At 44.5% G+C, this 21,778-nt stretch overlaps 2 protein-coding genes across 2 annotated transcripts in view; one reads left to right on the forward strand and one right to left on the reverse strand.

The window, feature by feature from the left end:
* Positions 1-21,778, reverse strand: part of LOC137345658 (zinc-binding protein A33-like) — a 366,777-nt gene that overhangs the window by 279,846 nt on the left and 65,153 nt on the right.
* The window catches only part of LOC137346083 (zinc-binding protein A33-like), a 34,063-nt gene continuing 17,793 nt past the window's right edge, over positions 5,509-21,778 (forward strand). The window contains exons 1-5 of the mRNA XM_068009379.1: positions 5,509-6,131; positions 6,223-6,318; positions 6,412-6,645; positions 7,556-7,578; positions 13,241-13,356. Coding sequence (XP_067865480.1) covers positions 5,721-6,131; positions 6,223-6,318; positions 6,412-6,645; positions 7,556-7,578; positions 13,241-13,356 — 880 coding nt within the window. The 5' untranslated portion in view covers positions 5,509-5,720. The remainder of the gene's footprint in view (positions 6,132-6,222; positions 6,319-6,411; positions 6,646-7,555; positions 7,579-13,240; positions 13,357-21,778) is intronic.

A 21,778-nucleotide genomic window follows, 5' to 3' on the forward strand; every position in this document is an offset into this window, starting at 1 on the left:
ATAACAGTTCGCACCAGACTGTCTGTCCAGCAGAGCCCAGTACCAGCGACTTGCCACAGTCACAGTCACATGCTACTGCTGTATAACTAATGTGCTATATCCTGTGATCAACTCTGATTCAAACACAACTTACTCACCTGATGGGTTGCAATTACCCTTGCATATAATTGGCCATAACAACAGTGAATGGTTGAGGCCCCAACACAGATGCTTGAGGGACACAACTAGCCACGTCCTAACAATTAAAATACCTGTCTATTATCCCTACTCTCTGTCTCCTGCCACTCAGCCAATTTCCGAACCAGGTCAATAATTTGCCTTCAGTTCCATGTGCCCCACACAGGCATTGTTTAACAGCCAGGAAGGGTGTATATATTATAGAACGCAAAATTGCATATTATGAATGTTATTGAATATTTTGAACAATAGATTCATGTACAATATCTTTACAGTATAAGTAATTTTATTCACATCAATATTGATCAATCCTCTCCTTTCTATTTTAGTCTCTATTTTTCAGGCCTTATGAAAATGTCTCTTTATCTCTCAGTCAATCAAATTTGCATCTCAAAACATCATAACCTGTGTATTCTCCCTGCTGGATTGGTACGAGTGTCCTTCCTGTAGGGGGAGGTGCTTCAAGATCAATTCTAATAGGATATTGTTTCACCCCCTCCCATTTTTCATTGGTTTGTCCCACAGTCCTACCCCCACACTTCCTCTTCGACTTCCTCTTTATCAGGGTCTGGGAGGGCAGCACTGCCTGAGATGTGAATCCACAGACACCCAAATCCCTGAGACAGAGTTTAAGTATCTCATGATAGATTTCTATTTATGATTTTTCAATTTTTTTAAATTATTTTTTTATTTTGAAAGTAAAATTTTTTTTATTATTTTAAATTCCGAAAATTCCGAAAAATAAAATTAATTTGCTGAAACATATAAAAAACACGTTCCAAGTACATTCTGTGCGGTATAAAGTCATCTTGGAATTCCAGCTTTCCTGTCAATGCATCACTGCTCTCTACCTCAACCACTCAACCACTGTTGATTGTTGTAAAAACCCATCAGGTTCACAAATGTCTTTTAGGGAAGGAAATCTGCTGTCCTTACCTGGTCTGGCCTACATGTGACACCAGACCTACAGTAATGTAATTGACTCTTAAATGCCCTCTGAAATTGCCGAACAAGCCACTCAGTTGTATGAAACCAGTGCAAAATCAAGAAGGAATGAAATTGTACGGATCACCTGACATCGACCAAGGCACCAGAACGACAACGGCAAACCCAGCCCAGTCGACCCTGCAAAATCCACCTTACTAACATCTGGGGGCTTGTGCCAAAGTTGGGAGAGCTGTCCCACAGACTAGTCAAGCAACAGTCTGACATAATCATATTCACAGTATCATATCTTACAGACCATGTCCCAGACAATGCCATCACAATCCCCGGGTATGTACTGTCCCACCAGCAGGACAGACCCAGCAGAGGTGGCAGCACAGTGGTATACAGTCAGGAGGGAGTTGTCTTGGGACAACGTCGACTCCGGTCCCCATGAAGTCTCATGGCATCAGGTCAAATATGGGCAAGGAAACTTCCTGCTAATTACCACCTACTGCCCTCCCCCTCACCTGATGAATCAGTACTCCTCCATGTTGAACAGCACTGAGGGTGGCAAGGGCTCAGAATGCACTCTAGGTGGGGGACTTCAATATCCATCACCAAGAGTGGCTCAGTAGCACCACTACTGGCCGAGTCCTAAAGGACATAGCTGCTAGACTGGGTCTGCGGCAGGTGGTGAGGGAACCAACAAGAGGGAAAAATATACTCAACCTTGTCCTCACCAACCTGACTGCTGCAGGTGCATCTGTCCACGACAGTATTGGTGGGAGTGACCACTGCACAGTCCTTGTCGAGACGAAGTCCTGTCTTCACATTGAGGATACCCTCCGCTGTGTTGTGTGGCACTACCATCGTCCTATATGAGATAGATTTTGAACTGATCTGGCAACTCAAAACTGGGCATCCATGAGGTACTGTGGGTCATCCGCAGCAACAGAATTCTACTCAACCACAATCCGTAACCTCATGACCCGACATATCGCCCACTCTACCATTATATCAAGCCAAGGGATCAGGTCTGGTTCAATGAAAAGTGCAGGAGGGCATGCCAGGAGCAGCACCAGGCATACCTCAAAATGAGGCGTCAACCTGGTGAAGCTACAACCCACGTCTACTTGCGTGCCAAACTGCGTAGGCAGCATGTTGTGGACAGAACTAAGCGATCCCACAACCAAAGGATCAGACCTAAGCGCTAACAGGAGGAGGTGGCTCCACAAATATCCCATTCACATCGTGAAGCACAGCACATCAGTGCAAATAATAAGGCTGAAGCATTTGCAACAATCTTCAGCCAGAGGTGCCGAGCGGATGATCCATTTCGGCCTCCTCCTGAGGTCCCACAGATGCCAGTCTTCAGCCAATTCAATCCACGTGATATCAAGAAACGACTGAAGGCAGTGAATACTGCAAAGGCTACAGGTCCTGACAACATTCCAGCAATGGTACTGAAGACCTGTGCTCCAGAAAGTGTCACGCCCCTAGCCAAGCTGTTCCAGTACTGCTACAACACTGGCATCTGCCCCACAATGTGGAAAATTGCCCAGGCATGTCCTGTATGCAAAAAGCAGGACAAATCCAACACGGCCAAGTACCATCAGTCTACTCTCGATCATCAGTAACTTGATGGAAGGTGTCATTGACAGTGCTATCAAACAACACTTGCTTATCAATTACCTGCTCTGTGATGCTCAGTTTGGATTCCACCAGGGCCTCTCAGTTCCTGACCTCATTACAGCGTTGGTTCAAGCATGGACAACACAGCTGAACTCAAGAGGTGAAGTGAGAGTGACTGCTCTTGACATAAAGGTGACATTTGTTTGAGTATGGCATCAAGAAGCCCTAGCAAATCTGGAGTCAATGGGAATCAGGGGGAAAACTCTTCACTGGCTGGAGTCATACCTAGCGCAAAAGAAGATGGTTGTGGCTGTTGGAGGTCAATCATCTCAGCTCCAGGACATCACTGCAGGAGGTCCTCAGGGTATTGTCCGAGGCCCAATCATCTTCAGCTGCTTCATCAATGTCCTTCCCTCCATCTCAAGGTCAGAAGTGGGGATGTTCACTGACGATTGAACAATGTTTAGCACCACTCACGGCTCCTCAGATACTGAAGTAGTCTAATTAGAACTACAGCAAGAACTGGACAATATCTAGGCTTGGGCTGATAAGTGGAAAGTAACATTCACACCACACAAGTGCCAGGCAATGACTATCTCAAACAAGAGAGTATCTAACCATCTCGCCTTGACATTCAAAGGCATTACGATCGCTGAATCCCCCACTATCAACATCCTGGCATTTACCATTGACTAGAAACTGAACTAGAATCACCATATAAATACTGTGGCTACAAGAGCAGGCCAGAGGATAGGAATCCTGCAACAGGTAACTCACCTCCTGACTCCCCAAAGCCTGTCCATCATCTACAAGGCACAAGTCAGGAGTGTGATGGAACACTCTCCATTTGCCTGGAAGAGTGCGGCTCCAACAGCCCTCAAGAAGCTCGACACCATCCAGGACAAAGCAGGCCACTTGATTGACATCCCATCCACAAACATTCAGTCCCTCCTCCATCGACACACAGTGGCAGCAGTGTGTACCATCTACAAGATGTACTGCAGCAACACACCAAGGCTCCTTCGACAGCACCTTCCAAACCCATGACCTCTACTACCAAGAAGGACAAGGGCAGCAGATGCATGGGAACACCACCACCTGCAAGTCACCCTCCAAGCCACACACCATTCTGACTTGGAACTAAATCGCCGTTCTTTCACTGGTGCTGGGTCAAAATGCTGGAACTCCCTTCCTAACAGCACTGTGGGTGTACTGACCCCACATGGACTGCAGCGGTTCAAGAAGGCAGCTCACCACCACCTTCTCAAGGGCAATTGGGGATGGGCAATAAATGCTGACCTCGCCAGCTCACCAGCCACATCCCATGAATGAATAAAATTTAAAAATCTCCATGTGACAGCGAGTTCCACATTCTCACCACCCTCTGTGTAAAGAAATTACTCCTCATATTGTTGGAGAAAAAGTGAAAGAGAATGAAAGAGAGAGACATAGAGACAAAAAGTCAGGGATAGAGAGATATAGAAAGAGAGGTGGGCAGTTAAAAAAAGAGAGAGATTGCAAGAAAGAAATGGAGAGAGAGAGAGAGAGAAAAACAGATAGAAAAAGACCACACAAGTGCCAGGCAATGACCCTCCCCACCAACAGAAAATCTAACCATCTCTCCTTGACATTCAACAGCATTACGATCAGTGAATTCCCTATTATCAACATCCTGGGGTTTACCATTGACCAGAAACTGAACTGGAACTGCCATATAAATACCGTGGCTACAAGAGCACAGAATCAGTTGATGTTTTTATTTTTCGGTCCAGCATCCCTGGGAAGGATCCATTGAGCACAGAGACCTATGTTATGGAGTTGTGTGGGAGGACCCAACCTCGACAGAAAATCGACTGCATCATCTCTCCAGACTTCCTCTGTAAACAAATATTCCAGATACAGGTGGTCAACCTCCTCTGTCCCAGTGGCAGGGGTCAGCTGTGATTCAGTGGTAATGCTGTTCCCTTCCAAGTCAGAAATGGTGGGATTGAGTTCCACTCCGGGGATTTGTGAATATAATCTAGACTGACACTCTCCTGCAGTACTGAGGGAGTGAGAGAATGTGAGAGGTGGTGTTTTCCCAAAGAAACATTAAACTTTCTCCTTAGATGAATGATAATGATTGTTTGACTCTATTCTAACATGGACAGGGGGATTCTCCCCTGTGTTCTTACTGATATTTATCCATCAATAAACACCGACAAAACAGATGTTCTGGTCACTTGTTCCATTTCTGTGTTCAAGGTGACTGATGTATTTCTCTGCATCACCACAGTGACTACACTTCAAAAGTACTTAGTGTTCTTTAAGGCACTTTGGGACGTACTGGCAATGTGAATGGCGCTATATAAATGCAATTTTTTCTGTCTTGCAAAGAATATCAAACCTCACAGGCTCAATCCTTGTAAAGATGGTCGACCCTTAACTGCCCTCTGGCTTGCTCGGCAATTTCAATCAGTTGTCAAGGACAATTAGGGATGGGCAACAAATGCCGGACTTGCCAGTGACACCCACATCCCATGAAAGAATTAAAAATAAAACATTTTCTGTACCTGAGCTGAAAATGTCTTCTTGACATTTACGGCACTTACTGTTTGAGGGTGAGCGGCTACAATTATCACACAATTTAATTTACACTGTGTTTCACCAGGGGGTTTGTAATCAGCAGTGAGTCTGGTCTGAGTCAAAGTGCAATGGAATCTCCATCCCTGCCTATCTCTGTCCCTCCCTCCACTGCCAACACTCCATTGACCTTCACCCTCCCAGCCTGGGTTCAATTCCACTTTCGTGTCCTGTTTGTCCTTCATGCTGTTCTCGGTTTTGTCTTTCCATGTAAAAGTCAACGGGACATAGACTAGTGTATGACAATAATTCCCTGAGTATTTCAGTGAACTTCATCAGGAAATCTCTGAACTGAATGTGTTCGGCAACGCAGTAACATCGAAACTGAAACCGGTTTGAATCAGGAAGTGCTGAGTGTGAACATGGCTTCCAGACTGAAGGCTGAGAGTTTGGCCGAGGATTTAATTTGTCCCATTTGTCTTGATTTCTTCACCGATCCGGTTACACTGGAGTGTGGACACAACTTCTGCCGCTCCTGTATCACCCAGTGTTGGGAAAAGAAGGAGATAAACTCCTGCCCGGAATGTCGAGGGGAATTTCCGGAAAGAAACTTCAGGGCAAATCGAGCCTTAGCGAATCTGGCCGAGAAAGCTCGAAAATTAAAGCTGAATCCGGAAGAGAAGGAAAGTAAATTTGACTGTGAGGAACATCAGGAAGAACTGAAGCTGTTTTGTGAAACTGACAAGAAATTGATCTGTGTGATTTGTAGAGATTCGCGGGAACACAAATCTCACAACTTTCTGCCAATCAAAGAAGCTGTTGAAATCTACAAGGTAAAAGGGAAAAACATTTTATAAACTGAGAACTTTATCACGTTTTCATGGTCTAACATTTTGATTCTGTGATTTTCTCTCCCAATCCCAGGATCAGCTGAAATCTTCCTTAAATTCTCTCACAGTGAAGAAATCGGCGGTTCGAGAAACGGAACTGAAACAGAAACGGCTGATTTCTCAAGTTATGGTAAGATCTCCCTGTGCTGATTTTCTGGGATCTCGGTTAGTTTTGTTCCCTTTATCGCGGGACATTAATTCTGTTTCACATTTCATTCTGTAGGAACAGTCGAGCAGTCTGCAAACCCACATCACATCCCAGTTCACTAAAATGCACCAGATTCTCACTGAGAAAGAGCAGGGTTTACTCAGAGATGTCAGGGATGAAGAGCAGAAGATTTTAGAAACAATGGAGAAAAATCTTCGAGGTATTCAGGAGAATTTAAATTCTATTGAGGAGAAGCTTTCAAAGTTGCAGAAACAGATGGAGCAAAGAGACGAGCTGATATTTCTGAAGGTGAGGGAATATATTGTGGGTCTGTTCAGTGAAACTTCACACAGTCACAAATAACCGATGATAATTGTGAAATAAATGGAGTATGAAATGAAAAATTAGAAATTAGAATTAAACTGAATTTTGTCTATTCCGGGGCGGTTCTGCTGTTGTCACTCAACTAACCGCCTCCCACACTATCTGTGGAAACCCGGGAATACCGTCAATTTCCCCGAATGAGTTGTGATCTTGATACTTGGTTTGTGATTATTTCCGTGTTGTATCAGTTTAATTTTCTGCTGGAACTCACATTGTAATCCAGTTACAGTTCCATGTTGTGAGTGTGTGGGTGTGTGTGGTACGGTGGGTGTGAGAGTCACTGTGTCTGTGAGAGGGACTAATGTTGAGTTCCAGTATCTGACACAAAGATCAGACTTTTCAACTTCATACTATCATGGATCGTGCAGCACAGAAAGAGACAATTCGGCCCATCCTGCCTGTGCTGGCTCATTGAGAGAGCTATCCAATTAATCCCAATCCCCCTGCTCTTTCCCCATAACCCTGCAATTGTTTCCTTTTCCAATATCTATCCAAATCCCTCTGGAAATTACTATGGAATCTGCTTCCTCCACCATGTCAGTCAGTGCATTCCAGATCATCACAAGTTATTGTTAAAAGAAAAGTCTCCATCTTTTTTGTCAATTATCTTGAAGATTTGTGTATGTAATCCCCCAGGTCTCTCTGTTCCTGCACCCCCTTTAAAATTGGACCATTTAGTTTATATTGCCTCTCCTCATTCTTCCTTCTAAAATGCACCATTTTACAGTTCCATGTTAAATCTCACTGCCCTGTGTCTGCTCAGTTCACCAGCCTGTCTGTATCCTCCTGAAGTCTGTTACTATCATCCTCACTGTTTGTGATTTATTTATTTCAGGAGGAAGCTTGTCGGAAGAGAAGGTAGGACATGCTCTTTACTGAAACTCTGCACAGTTTGATAAAATAACTCAGGAAAGTGTTGTTATGTTTGTTAATGATTTCTGTCCTTGTTTTGTCACAACATTGAAGGGTTGTTAGTCGGGCAACAGTAACTCCGATTATGTCTCACGCACAAAAGCTTTTTTTAATAATAAGCTTTATTATAGTGATTAAACAGTATTAGTTTTTATACAACTGCTCTACAATATTGTATTCAATAACAAGATGCCATAAAAATTAATACAATTCTCTAGTGTGATGGAAACCACACCTGCAAATGGAAACTTGTTAATTTCATCAAATGGAACACTACTTGAACCCTTTTGCTGGACATTGAACAGAACTTTTTTTTTAAAAGATCACAGAGTTGGACAGCTGAATCATAGCTGCACATTTGCATTCTGAGAGACAATTGACTAGAGAGACAACGGGAGTGCTCACTGATTCAATTAACAAGATTGGTCTGAACAATCATAATAATCAACCTTCTTTGTCTGTGTAAGAGCCAGAGTTCCACACCCCACCGTGTGTGACTGGAGAACTCTGAGAATCAACAACCCTCGTAGACAATGCTGTTTCAAACAAAGAGCTGGTCACATGACGTACCTGCTGGCTAGACTGGGAATTGTTTGAATTGTGCCTCGCGGAATGGTTTGGACAGACTGCAATTTGAAGACCAAAGAGAAGGAAGCTGTCTCTCCTTTTGGGTCTCTCTCTGCTCTCAAGAAAAGTCCCAGGGATGCACAGAAGCAGCCTTATCCTCAAGCCAGAGAATACCTTCAGACATCTGGAACCAGAGAAGCAAGCTTGAAAGTATGCACTATGCCCCAACGAGAACTGCAAGATCTCAAGTCCAACCAGGCACTTTACATCAATATCGAAAGGCAGTAACTGAATTCTATTTATTGCCAACCCTAAGTAAACCTCCCCCTTTAATTCTTTCTCCTCCTCTCTATCTATTTGTGTTTGTGTCTTTATTGCGTATGCATGCTAGCATGTTTGTGTCATGTATTTTTCGTAATTATAACTGAGTTACAGTATTAAGGCTAATAAACTTGCATTTGTCTTGTTTAAACCTAAGAAAACTTATCTTGTTGGTTCATTTTGCAATTACAGTTAGAGAGCAGTGAACAAGGTTAAGCTAAAAACACCATGTTTTAAAAGATAAACCCTGTTTCGGCCAGACCAGGAAAGGGAGCCCGAGACCCCTTACTCACCCGTTCATAACAGAAATTTGGGGGCTAGCGTCCAGATTGGACCCACAGACAAATTAAATATTGGAAGTGGGAAATCAAAGTGATTCCAATCAAAACGATTTCATTCCAGATTTTCGTGTGGTTTGTGTGCCAGAATACTAACATGTCCATGATCGAAGCTAGTAACTCCCCAAGCCAGCGTGAAGTAAGTTGTGATAAGTTAAAGGCAGTATCTATGGAGGAGTTAAGGAGTACGGCTGAGCAGTGTGGGATCACTTTCCATGCCAAAGCTAGGAAATCGGAACTCCTAACAATAGTGACCAACCATTTTTTCCTGAAACCCAAAGCATCAGAGACAGGGTTAAAATTAGAGACAGACATGGTAATGTTAGCAAAGATACTATTGGAACAAAGGAAACATGAATTGGAAGACAGAGAGAGAGAAAGAAACTTCCTGAAGGAACAGGAGGAAAGAGTGCTGAGGCGGCTTAATTTTGCTAAGGGGCGACAGAGTGAAACCACAAGTACTGCGGAGCTGTGTGCTGACTTTTTAAGATTTTCTCAATTGATTCCAAAGTTCAATGAGGGAGACTGGAAGAATTTTTTGTATCTTTTGAAAAACCTGCAAAGCCTTAAAATGGCCAGCTGAGAACTGGACTCCACTGCTACAAAGCAAGCTCACAGGAAAAGCCCATGAGTTTTATACCCTGTTGCCAGATGAGAGTTCATCAAATTATGAACTGACTAGAAATGATATCCTCAGGGCATATGAGCTAGTACCGGAAGCTTACTGCCAGAAGTTCCAAATTCTCTGGAAATAAGCTGATCAAACTTACTTGGAGCTTGAGAGAAGTAAGCAGCTGGCTTTTGGCCAGTGGTTGAGGGCTGTTAAAGTACAGCCCAGCGATGAAAACCTCAAAGAGAAGTTCATAATTCTCCTCAAGGAATTTAAAAACTGTCTCCCCCTCTCCATAAAGACCTATTTGGAGGAACAAAAAGTACATAGAGTGAGGCAACTTGCAGTTCACGCTGATAAGCTCGCTCTTATTTACAAGTCGGTTCCTCAAGGCAAAACCTTTGCTCGTCACCCCCACAATGCCATAAAGGACAAAGGGTGCAAAGGTGGCAGGAGCCGAAGCAGTCCTGGGAGAGAAAGAAAATTTGGACACACAGAGGGCCCTCCTCCAGCCAAAAAGGATAGTGCTGTAAGTAGAAGTGAGACCCAAAGGCCGATGTGCTTCCATTGTAATAAGGCAGGTCATTTAAGAGCTTACTGCTGGAACCTACAGGGAAAGCCTGTAAGAGTTAATCAGGGCACACCCGCTCAGTGCAGGAAAAGGGACCCTGATGGAAAGTGCAGCCAAGCAGGCTGTGGCTTGAACTGCAGCAGCAGTAAGACCCAGAAAATATACTGCTGTGGGTGCAGGAAAATTTAATAGAATCCCTGAAGGTTATCAAGAATTTATATCTGAAGGGAGAGTAACCCCTGATCCTTCGAGTGGGACAAGTAAGCCCATAATAATCCATAGGGATACAGGGGCCACCAGATCTCATTTGCTGGGAAAAGGCATGACCTTTCCCCCAGAGAGTGCAGTAAATACCAGAATGATAGTAAACGGTATTGGAGGGGAGGGTACACCTGGACCTTCGCACCAAGTGCAGCTGGAGTGCGACATAGTTTGTACCAAGTTTGCCTGTGAATGGGGTTGACCTGCTCCTAGGTAATGATCTGGTGGGGGTGAAGGTGGTAGCTTCCCCAGTAGTGAAAGAAAGACCGCAGGAGGTCAGAGAGACAGGACCGTGGCAGGAGACAGTTCTCTGAAGTTTCCCTGAATGTGTAATGAATCAGGCCATGATCAAACCAGCTCCCCCAGAGGAGACTGAATTGGTACTGCCATGACCATGTGGTGTGTCTGTCTGAAACTTTAGAAAGTTAGAGGACCCAGGGAATGGATTAAATGCATGTTCCTTAGTTGAGGCTCAGTGAGCTAACCCAGTATTCTGAGAGTTAGCACAAGTTGCCCAGGCAGAAAGTGAAGCAGAGGGAGTCCCTGGTTGCTACTGTTTAAAGAATAAGGTACTTATGAGGAAATGGAGTTCTCCTCACAGAACTGAGGGCAAAGAGTGGACAGTAGTTCACCAGATAGTGGTGCTGCAGAGGTACCGGAGAGAAATATTAAGAATGGCCCATGAGATTATAATGGCGGTACATGTCAGTATATGACAAAACAAAGCCCGCATAAGACAGCAGTTTGAATGGCCAAAGCTCCACAAGAATGTGGTGGAGTACTGTAGGAGTTGCCACATAGGCCAGGATGAGGGGAAACCTGTAGTGAAATCTGCATCCCTAATTCCTGTACCAGTGTTTGGAGGACAATCCAGCAGAGGGCTAGTGAATTATAAGGGACCCCTGCCAAGAACAAAAGGGGATAGACAGGCACAGGGCTGGCAAAATGTCAGAAAGGAAAGGGGAAAAAGTGACAAACAGGACAAGTTAAAGGAAATCCGGAAGGATTCCCAAATGAAAATTCCTACTGTCCGGTCAGCCAGCCCCGAAATGTTGAATACATTAGATCCCACATCCTCCTATGTAAATGCAGACACCAGAAGTACCCCACCAAGGTTGCTGACAGCATTTAGAGAAATCCAGAGGGACAAAGAAAGTCCAGAAGAGGGCCGGGAAACCAGGAGGGTCATGCCTTACCTAGATGAAGTGCCACAGCAGAGTGCAGTAGAATCTGGACAAATACCTGCAAACAGGAATGCCCCAGAGGACAAAGGGAAGATCAACAAAGATTCCACCCCCACAATCAGAAGAAAAGGGAACCAACAATACCCTGAAGTGAACAGCACTTGCATGACTCACCAGAGCACTGAAAGTGAGGTCAGAGTGGATCCACTCACTGCCACCTCCAATGATCGGAGCTCTAAACCAGAACTAACTAAATCTACCCATTCCCCTGCAGATCCCAACAGGAACAAATGTACCCGAGACAACCATGGAAATGTGCAAACGTCAAACCTTCCCAAAAATCACATATTTATTGCGAAACCTAGTTCCAACCTATTTCAGACTGATATTGAAGAAACTTTAAACCCCTTGGACAGCACATAACGATCTCAGACACAGCTCAAGGAAAAGGGCAGTTTAAAGTAGCACAAAGGAAGGACAGGCTGAAATAATTTTAAGATTTCTGAACGAATGAGAGAAATGCATGTGTGCTTTGCTGTATTTTCTCTTCCTTCTAATTTATAACAAAATGCGCCCCTAATATCACAATGCATTCGGCGAGAGGTGGAGGAGTGATGGAAACCACACCTGCCGAATTGAAACATATTAATTTCGTCAGATGGAACACTACTCGAACCCTTTTGCTGGACTTTGCACAGAAGCTGTTTAAAAAAGACCACAGTTTTGGACAGCTGAAACATGGCTGCACATTTGATTAGAGGGACAATGGGAGTGCTCACTGATTCAATTAACAAGACTGGGCTGGGAAATCATAATAAGCAACCTTCTTTGTCTGTGTAAGAGCCAGAGTTCCACATCCCACCGAGTGTGACTGAAGAACTTTGAGAATCAACAGCCCTTGCAGACAATGCTGTTTCAAACAAAGAGCTGGTCATATGACTTAACTGCTGGCCAGACAGGGAACTGTTTGAATTGTGCCTCACGGAAAGGTTTGGGTAATTTGAAGACCAAAGAGAAGGAAGCTTTCTCTCTCTCTCTCTCAAGCAAAGTCACAGGATGCACAGAAGCAGCTTAAACCTCAAGACAGAGAACACCTTCAGTCGTCTGCTGCCAGAGAAGCAAGTTTGAAAGTGTGCACTGGGCCCCAGCGAGAACTGCAAGACCTTAACTCCAATCAATGACTTAACATCAAAACCGAAAGACAGTAACTGAATTCTACTTATTGCTAACCCTGCGTAAACCTCCCCTTTGATTCTTTCTACCCCTCTATAACTATTTGTGTGTATATATCTCGTATGCATGCTAGCGTGGTTGCATCATGCATTTTTAGTAAATTAAACTGAGTTAGAGTGTTAAGGCTAATAAACTTTACATCTTTCTTGTTTAAACCGAAGGAAACCTGTCTAGTTGGTCCATTTTGCAATTACAATTAGAGAGCAGTGAGCAAGGACTCACTGAGGTGTTAAGTTAAAAACACTGTATTTTCAAAGATAAACCCTGTTCCGGCCAGACTAGGAAAGGGCCAAAGAGGGAAGACTAAGACCTCTTCCTCATTCAGTTGCAACACTGCCCTTGCATTTCCAAGCTATCTTTTGCTGAGTTATAGAAACAAGATTAACATTTCACTTTCTACCGCATTTGCTCAAACGTGAAAACGCTGAGAGATAGAAATGTTGGGTTAGTTTGACTATTTAAATTGTTTCTTCAATATTTGAACATAGGCTAATTTATAACATCTGCTGTTTAATACTTATAGGATTAGAGAGGAGGGTAAAACACTCTCAGTAACAGATGGCACCCTGTCTAATGGAAAGTTCAACGGCCCTTACCAGTACGCAGCGTGGAGAGAAATAATGGACATCATTAACCCCAGTAAGGCTCTTACATTAATTTTCCTGATTATAAATCCAGATGTGAAGGGAATAAAGGCTCGAGATTCACATTGACAGTTGTTAATCCCCGGGACGTTCTCCATTCTCATGTTTTGCTTTCTGTGGATACCTCTGGGTAAGTGACTGAAGCCATCAGCACTGTGTGTCAAAGCAGTAAAGGGATCTGGATAACCAGAGGAATAGAGCACGAATCTCAGGATGTGAGACTGAATTTCTAGAGGAGACTGGTCTGTCCCTGTCTGGAGTACTGGGTAACATTTTTAACCAATTATTGTCAGGAAGACAGGCAGGTATTGGAGAACATGTGTTCAAAGGCAGCTAATCTGTTAGGTGGAATGAGACACCTTAGTCAAGAAGAGTGGCTGCAGAAACTGTGAGTCTGCACTGGATAAGGGAGGACTTGTGGTGATCTTATTGAAGTATTCAATATTCAAAACAGTATAGAGAAGATAAACATCCATAGGTTTAACACAGTCAGAGAGTCTACAACAAAGTAGAGATAGCCTCAAACAGAGAAAAGAGAGGGTGAAAGGACAGTTTAGATTTCAGGAGGTTGAGTTTTGGAGTGACCCCATGGATCGGGCAGGCAGTGAGCTCAATGTTCACTCCATGAAATTGGTCAGAGGTCCAATCCACTCTCGAGGTTGGACTTCAGTACAATATTGCTGGTCAGTTGTCCACGGATTTATGTTGTGGGAAGGTACTCAGTGGTCCTTGAGGAGGGAGGTGGGAGACAGGAAATCCACCAACAACTCCGTTGAGGAAGTGGGGCATGAATATACAGTAGGGGGTGAGCGGGAAAACAAAGGAGCAGCAAGCAGCAGTAAGAACAATTCACCCACCTCCTGGTCACAATGAGATTGTTACAAAAGATTTTTAAAAACTTGCTTTTCAATAGTCCCTTTCACTGACAATGCAGTACTTTTGAGGAAGAGTCGCTGTTGTAATGTAGGAAATGAGGGAACCAATTTATGAACAGCAAGGTCGCACAAACAGCATTTTGATAATGGCAAAGTCATCTGTTTCGGTGACGTTGATTGTGGGATTAATATTGGGCAGGTCATCAAGAGAACTAATTCCTTGAATCATTTCCAATGGGGTTTCCAGCGGTCCCTTTATGACCAGTGGTTCGCCCATTCTGCAGATTGTTCCACTGGGTGGGTCTTGCACAGCGAGTGCACCATCCAAAGGAAGACCAAGATTGCATTGCGTCCCCACGTACATTAAAGGTCTCCAGTTTGCAGATACTAATGAGGCTTCCCCCATGTTTAGTGTGGGAACTCTGGATAACTATTTCACAGCTGTTATATCATTGCCAGTGGGCATTGACGGAACCAGGTAATAAGTACTGTGTGTGACCTTAGTCTCATTACTGCTCCATTTATGGTATAAATCTGAGTGATAGTGAGATGTAAATCACTCCCAACTACTTTATGTGGAGGGGATGGGAAGTAAATGAGGTCTATTTGGCTGAGGTTGTCAGCAACTTCAAGAGAGAGTTTCTTAACCAGCTGGCAAATATTCGAAACCCAAATCTGATTGAGCTGCCTAGGCTTGGAGAGTGTGATTGTGAGGGCTGAGGAGAGGGGAGGTCGAATTTGAACACCCCTGCTCTCCTGGGCATACTTTTTCCTTCATTCATGGATATGAGTGTCACTGGCAAGGCCAACATATATCACCCATCATTAATTGCCCTTGAAAACCTGGTGGTGAACTGCATTCTTGACCAGCTCCAGTTCATATGTTATAGATACATCCACAGTGCTGTTAAGGAGGGAGTTACAGGATTTTGATCCAGCTACAGTGAAGGAACAGCGATATATTTCCAAATCAGAATGGTGTGTGGCTTGGAGTGGAACTTGCAGGTGGTGGTGTTCCGATGCGTCTGCTGCCCTTGTCCTGCTAGGTGGTAGAGGTCAAGGGTTTGGAAGGTGCTGTGGCAGGATCCTTGGTAAGTTGCTGAAGTGCATCTTGTAGATGGACACATTGTATGCCGGTGCACCAGTGATGGAGGAAGTGAATGTTTAAGCTGCTGCATGGGGTGCTGATCAAGAGAGATACTTTGTCTTGGATTGTGTTGAGTTTCTTGAATGTTATTGCAGCTTCATTCATCCAGGCAAGTGGAGAGTTTGCTACCTCACTACCGACTTCTGCCTTGTGACGTTGGACAAGCTTTGGGGAGTCAGGAGGTGAGTTACTTGCCACAGAATTCTCAACCTCTGACCTGCTCTTGTAGCAACAGTATATTTCTGCCTGGTCAAGTTCAGATTCTGGTCGGTGAGAACCCCCAGGATGCTGATTGTGGGGAGTCAGTGATGGTAATGCAGCTGAATGTGGAATACAGTGCTTCAATATCTGAGGAGTCGCGAATGGTACTGAACCCTGTGCCATCATCAAACAACATTACCACTTGTGAACATATGATGAAGCAGCTGAAGATGCTTGGGCCTAGGACTGAGGAACTCCTGCAGTGATGTCTTGGGACTGAGATGATTGGCCTCCAACAACCACAACCAACATTTTTGTGCTAGGTATGTCTCCAACCAGTGAACAGTTCCCATCCTGATTTTTATTGATGTTGATTTTGCTCGGGTTCATTAATACTGCACTTGGTCAAATGCTGCCTTGATGTCAAGGACAATAACTCTCACCTCACCTCTGGAATTCAACACTTTTGTCCAGGTTTGGACCAATGCAACAATGCGGTCTGGAGATGAGTGGCCCTGGTGGAGCCCAAACTAAGTATCAGTGAACAAATTATCGCTGAGTAAGTGCCACTTTCTAGCACTATCGATGACCCCTTCCATCACTATGGTGATGATTGAGAGTACACTGTTGGGTAGTTGGCCGAATTGCATTTGTGAATAGGGCATATTTAGAGAATTTTCCAGTGTGTGGCTGCACTGGAACAGATTGGCTTGGAGTGTGGCTAGTTCTGCAGCACCAGTACTCAGTAATAGAGCTGGGATGTTGTCAGGTCCCATGGGCTTTGCTGTATCTAGTGCCTTCAGCCAATTCTTGTTATCATGTGGAGTGAGTCAAATTGGCTGGAGACTGGCATCTGTGATGCTGGGGACCTCACAAGGAGGCTGAGATGGATCATCCACTCGGCACTTCCAGCTGAAAATGGTTGTAAATGCTTCAGTCTTGTCTTTTGTCCTGACGTGCTGGGCTCCCCCATCACTGAGTATGGGAGTGTTCATGGAGACTCCTCTTCCAGTTATTTGTTTAATTGTCCACTATCATTCACAACTGGATGTGGCAGGACTGTAGATCTGTGGACTCGAGGTTACAATCAGATCAGCCATGATCATATTGAATGGTGGAGCAGGCTCGAGGGACCGAGTGGCCTACTCCTGCTCCTAATTCGTATGTTTGTATGATCCGTTGGTCGGTGGATTGATTAGTTCTGTCTATAGCATGCGGCTTCCACTGTCTATCACACATTATCCTGTGTTGTAGTTTCACCAGGTTGGCACCTCATTTTATGTATGTCTGGTGCTGCTCTCCTACACGACTCATGGAACAAGGATTGGTTCCCTGGTTTGATGATAATGTTAGAGTGATGGATTCGCTGGGCCATGAGGTCTTTTTTATTCATACATGGGATATGGCATCACTGTCTAGACCAGAATTTATTGTCCATCCCTAGCCCTTGAGAAGGTGATGGTGAGCTACCTACTTGAACCGCTGCAGTCCATGTGGGATAGGTACACCCACGCGCTTTTAGGAAGGCAGTTCCAGGACTTTGACCCAGAAACAGTGAAGGAACGGCAATATAGTGCAAGTCAGGACGGTGTGTGGCTTGGAGGGGAACTTGCAGCTGGTGGTGTTCCCATGCATTTGCTGCCCTTGTCCTTCTAGATGGTAGAGGTCTCAGGTTTGGCTGGTTCTGTTGAAGAAGCCTTGGTAAGATGCTGCAGTGCATCTTGGAGATGGTACACACTGCTGCCACTGTGCGTCAGTGGTGGAGGGAGTGAATGTTTATGAATGGGGTGCCAATCAACAGGGCTGAATGGTGTCGAGCTTCTTGAGTATTCCTGGAGCTGCACCCATCCAGGCAAGTGGAGACTATTCCATCACACTCCTGACTTATGCCTTGTAGATGGTGGACAAGCTTTGGGCAGTCAGGAGATGAGTTTCTGGCCACAAAATTCTGAGCCTCTGACCTGCTGTTTTCCCACTTTTTATTTCTATGGCTACTGCAGTTTATTGTCTGGTCAGTGTTCACCCCAGGATGTTGATAGTGGGGGATTCAATGATCCAAATGCCATTGAATGTCAAGAAGAGGTGATTGGATTCTCTCTTGTTGGAGATGGTCATTGCCTGGCACTTGTGTGGTGTGAATATTACTTGCCACTTTTCAGCTGAAGCCTGAATGTTGTCCAGGTCTTGTTGCATTTAGACTTGGACTGCTTCAGTATCTGAGGAGTCCTGAATGGTGCTGAACATTGTGCAATCAGCAGTGTAGATCCCCACTTCTGACCTTATGATTGAAGGAAGGATTGATGAAGCAGCTGAAGATGGTTGGGCCAAGGACACTACCCTGAGGAACTCCTGCAGTGATGTCCTGCAGCTGAGATGACTGACCTCCAGCCACTACAACCACCTTCCTTTTTGCTAGGTATGACCCCAACTGGTGGAGAATTTCCCCCCGATTCCCATTGGCTCCAGTTTTGCTAAAAGCTCCTTGATGTCATACTCGTTCAAATGCTGCCTTGATCCCAAGGGCAGTCACTCTCACTTCAGATTGTGTTGAATACAATTCTGCTGCTGCCTGATGGATTGGATGCCCATTTTTGAGCTGAATCAATTCCATTCAGCATGCTGGCAATGCTATACAACATGGTGGAGAGTGTCCTCATTATGAACATAGAACATAGAACAGTACAGCACAGTACAGGCCCTTCGACCCACGATGTTGTGCCGAACATTTAACCTGCTCTAAGATCAAACTAACTACCTATCCTTCATTCTACTATCATCCATGTACCTATCCAAGAGTCGCTTAAATGTCCCTAATGTATCTGCTTCTACTACCACCGCTGGCAGCGCATTCCACGCACCCACCACTCTCTGTGTAAAGAACCTACCTCTGACATCTCCCCGAAACCTTTCTCCATTCACCTTAAAATTATGCCCCCTGGTGATAGCCCTTTCCACCCATTATGAAGATGTGACTTTGTCTCTTCAAGGAGTGTGCGGTGGTCACTCCTGCCAATACTGTCATGGATAGATGCATCTGAAAGAGGTAGGTTTGTTAGGATGATGTCAAGTAGGTTTTCCCTCTTGTTGGTTCTCTCACCACCTGATGAATGCTCAGTTTATGTCCTGGCAGCTATATCCTTCAGGGTTTGGCCAGCTCGGTCAGTAGTGGTGATACAGAGCCACTGTTTGTGATGGACACAGAAGTCCCCCAGCTAGAACTTATTCTGTGCTCTTGCTACACTCAGTGCATCTTCCAAGTGGTGTTCGACACGGAGGAGCATTTGTTCATCACCTGGTTGGGGGAGGGGGTGGTGCGAGGTAGGTGTTAATCTGCAGGTGGTTTCCTCAGCCATGTTTGAGCTGATGCCATGAGACTTCATCGTATCTGGAGTCAATGTTGATGACAGTCAGGGCCACTCCTTCCCAACTGTATACCACTGTGTCACCACCTCAGGTGGGTCTGTCCTGTAAGAGGGACAAGGCATACCCAGGGATGGTGATGGAACAGTCTGAAAGGTATGATTTGGTGAGTATGGCTATATTTGGCTGGTCACCTCTGCTCAGTCTGAAAGCATGACCCCGAGCTTCCGGTTGCTTGCCATTTCAACACAGCCCCCTGCTCTCATGCCCACATATCTGTCCTGGGCCTGCTGCAGTGTTCCAGAGGAACAGCATCTCATTTACTGATTAGCCACGCGACAGCCTACCGGACTGAATATTGAGTTCAATAATTTCAAAGCATGACGGGCCTCCCTTTTTATTTTTAGTTATTTTATCTTTTTCTTTTTTATTTATTTTATTTATGTTTGTTTCATCATTCACTTTTTTTTTCATGTGCCTGCCCACTTTTTTTCATGTTTGTGCTTTGGGCCAGGATTCTTCATTTTTCTGTCAATTAACACCCTCTCCGCACTAACGCTTTGTCTTTCAGCACACTATTAACATATCATTTGCCTTTGCTCCATGACCTTCTTGTCAGTTATTCTCTTGCCCCACTCCCTCTTTATTTGCTTAAAACTTATTACATTTCTAATCTTTGCCAGTTCTGATGAAGGGTCACTGACCTGAAACGTTAACTCTGCTTCTCTCTCCACAGATGCTGACAGACCTGCTGAGTATTTCCAGCATTTCTTGTTTTTATGGCTGGCTGGTGTTTCCCTAGTCTGTGGGACAGCTCTGTCAAATTTGGCACAAGACCCCAGATGTTCGTGAGGAGGTCTTTGCAAGTTCGACTGGGCAGGCTGTACCTTGTCATTTCTGGTGTCGATGTTGATGCAGTGATCCAACTGGTTTTATTCTCATTCAACTTTTTTGCACCAACTGAGTTTACTAGGCCATTTCAGAGAGCAGTTAAGAATCAACCATATTGCTATGGGTCTGGAGTCACATGCAGGACAGACCCAGGTAAGGATGGCAGATTTCCTTCCTTGAAGGACATTAGTGAACCTGCCTTATATCACAACGGAAAATATATTTCAATAGTAATACATTGTGTGAAGTACTTTGAGGTATTTGTCAGGAGCACAAGTTTCTCCTTCAGGTGTAATTGCAGTGTATTTATTTCCAACACATCTCTTCTGCTGGACTCTTGTTTATCTGTGAAATATTTTATTCACAACAGTAATTTCATTGTGACCTTTGAAAACAGCTGCTTAAACCCTAGTCTAGAACTACGCTAGAAAGTCATCACATCATCTTTGAAAGCAGCTTCACACAGTAACACTAATCCCATCATCACTCACTTCAACCTAGACTCTCACCCACTTTCTCTGATCTGCTTTGAGTTATTTACAGTTCTTACTTCACTCCTTAAATTCACATTTATCTCTGTTCTGATATTTTATACCAATATTCCTACTGGATAAAACATCAAAACTCAGTTCAATGTTTCCTATCATTATTTTTATTCTCATGCTACATTATTCTCTTTATTATACATATCCATGGGGCAAGTAACCAGTCAGAAGATAGGGTGCCAATGGAATGCAGAATGGAGGCCCAGCCTCCTCTCCTCCACTGTTTAAGATCCCTGTCCCTGATAGTGAGCACAGTTTATCTCAATGTACAAGTACAAGCTACACGTTAAATCTACCTGCACAGAGCTTGTTCTGTGTTTTTATCTCTGCTCTTTTCAATGGCTGAAACTCTGCCCCCATTAGATTTGCTGAACTCCAGGATTCCTCGGCCATTAGGACTGTGCTGCCCTGCTGAGAAACACTGTGTCTATAAAACTGGACATGGGTTGGAAAACAGGCTGTAGTGCCTGTTCTATGCTGCACCGACCCCCTTCCCATTAAACCACTGTCCACCCAACTTCTCCTCAAGTCTTCTGTGCTAGCTCACATTGTAAATGGTTCCCTCTCCTCACGTCCTATCCAACTTCTTTTCCGATCCACTGTCATAAACCCCAACTGAAAAATCCTCACCCTCAATCCCTCTGTTCTTGCACTTGTTCTTCAACATTACTTTCTTCTCCAAACTCCTTCAACATGCGGTCACTTCTGAAATCCATGTGCATTTTCCCTCTCCTGCATGTTTGGACCACACCATACAGATTTTCATCCCTGTCATAGCCCCAAAGTGGCCCTAATAATGGTCACAAATAACATGCTCTATGACAGTGAGTATAGTGCATTATCCCTCCTCATTCTCCTTGACCTCTCTGCATCCATTGACATGGTCAACACCACCATTCTCCTCCAATGTCTCTCCTCAATTGTCCTACTCAGTTGGACTGTCTTTACTTGGTTCCATATTTGTCCATTTGATTGTAGCCAGACTAACTCCAGCAATGGTTTCTCTTCCTGCCCCCGCATTCTACCCCAGGAGTCTCCCAATTATTTATTCTTGGTCTTCTCTTACTGATCTACATGCTGTCACTTGGTAACCTCATCCACAGAAAGAGGGTCAGTTTACAGATGTACACCACTGACACCCAGCTCTACCTCTCCATGACCTCTCTCAACCCTTCCACTGCCAGTTTGTCTGGAAACCAGTTATGCGGGAAGTCAGATCTCATCCAGTTAAACATCAGGAAGATTCAAGACATTGGCTTCAGAAATTGCAAACAACTCTGTTCCGTTGTTACCAACTCCATCCCCTCCTTGTCCACCGTCTCAGTGTGAGCCAGACACTTGCTGTCTGGAATCGTACTGCTGATTGTGATCAATCTAAGAGTGTCTGGGACATTGTCT

This window comes from Heterodontus francisci, chromosome 29 (assembly GCF_036365525.1).
Source record: "Heterodontus francisci isolate sHetFra1 chromosome 29, sHetFra1.hap1, whole genome shotgun sequence".
NCBI classification, from domain to species: Eukaryota; Metazoa; Chordata; class Chondrichthyes; order Heterodontiformes; family Heterodontidae; genus Heterodontus; species Heterodontus francisci.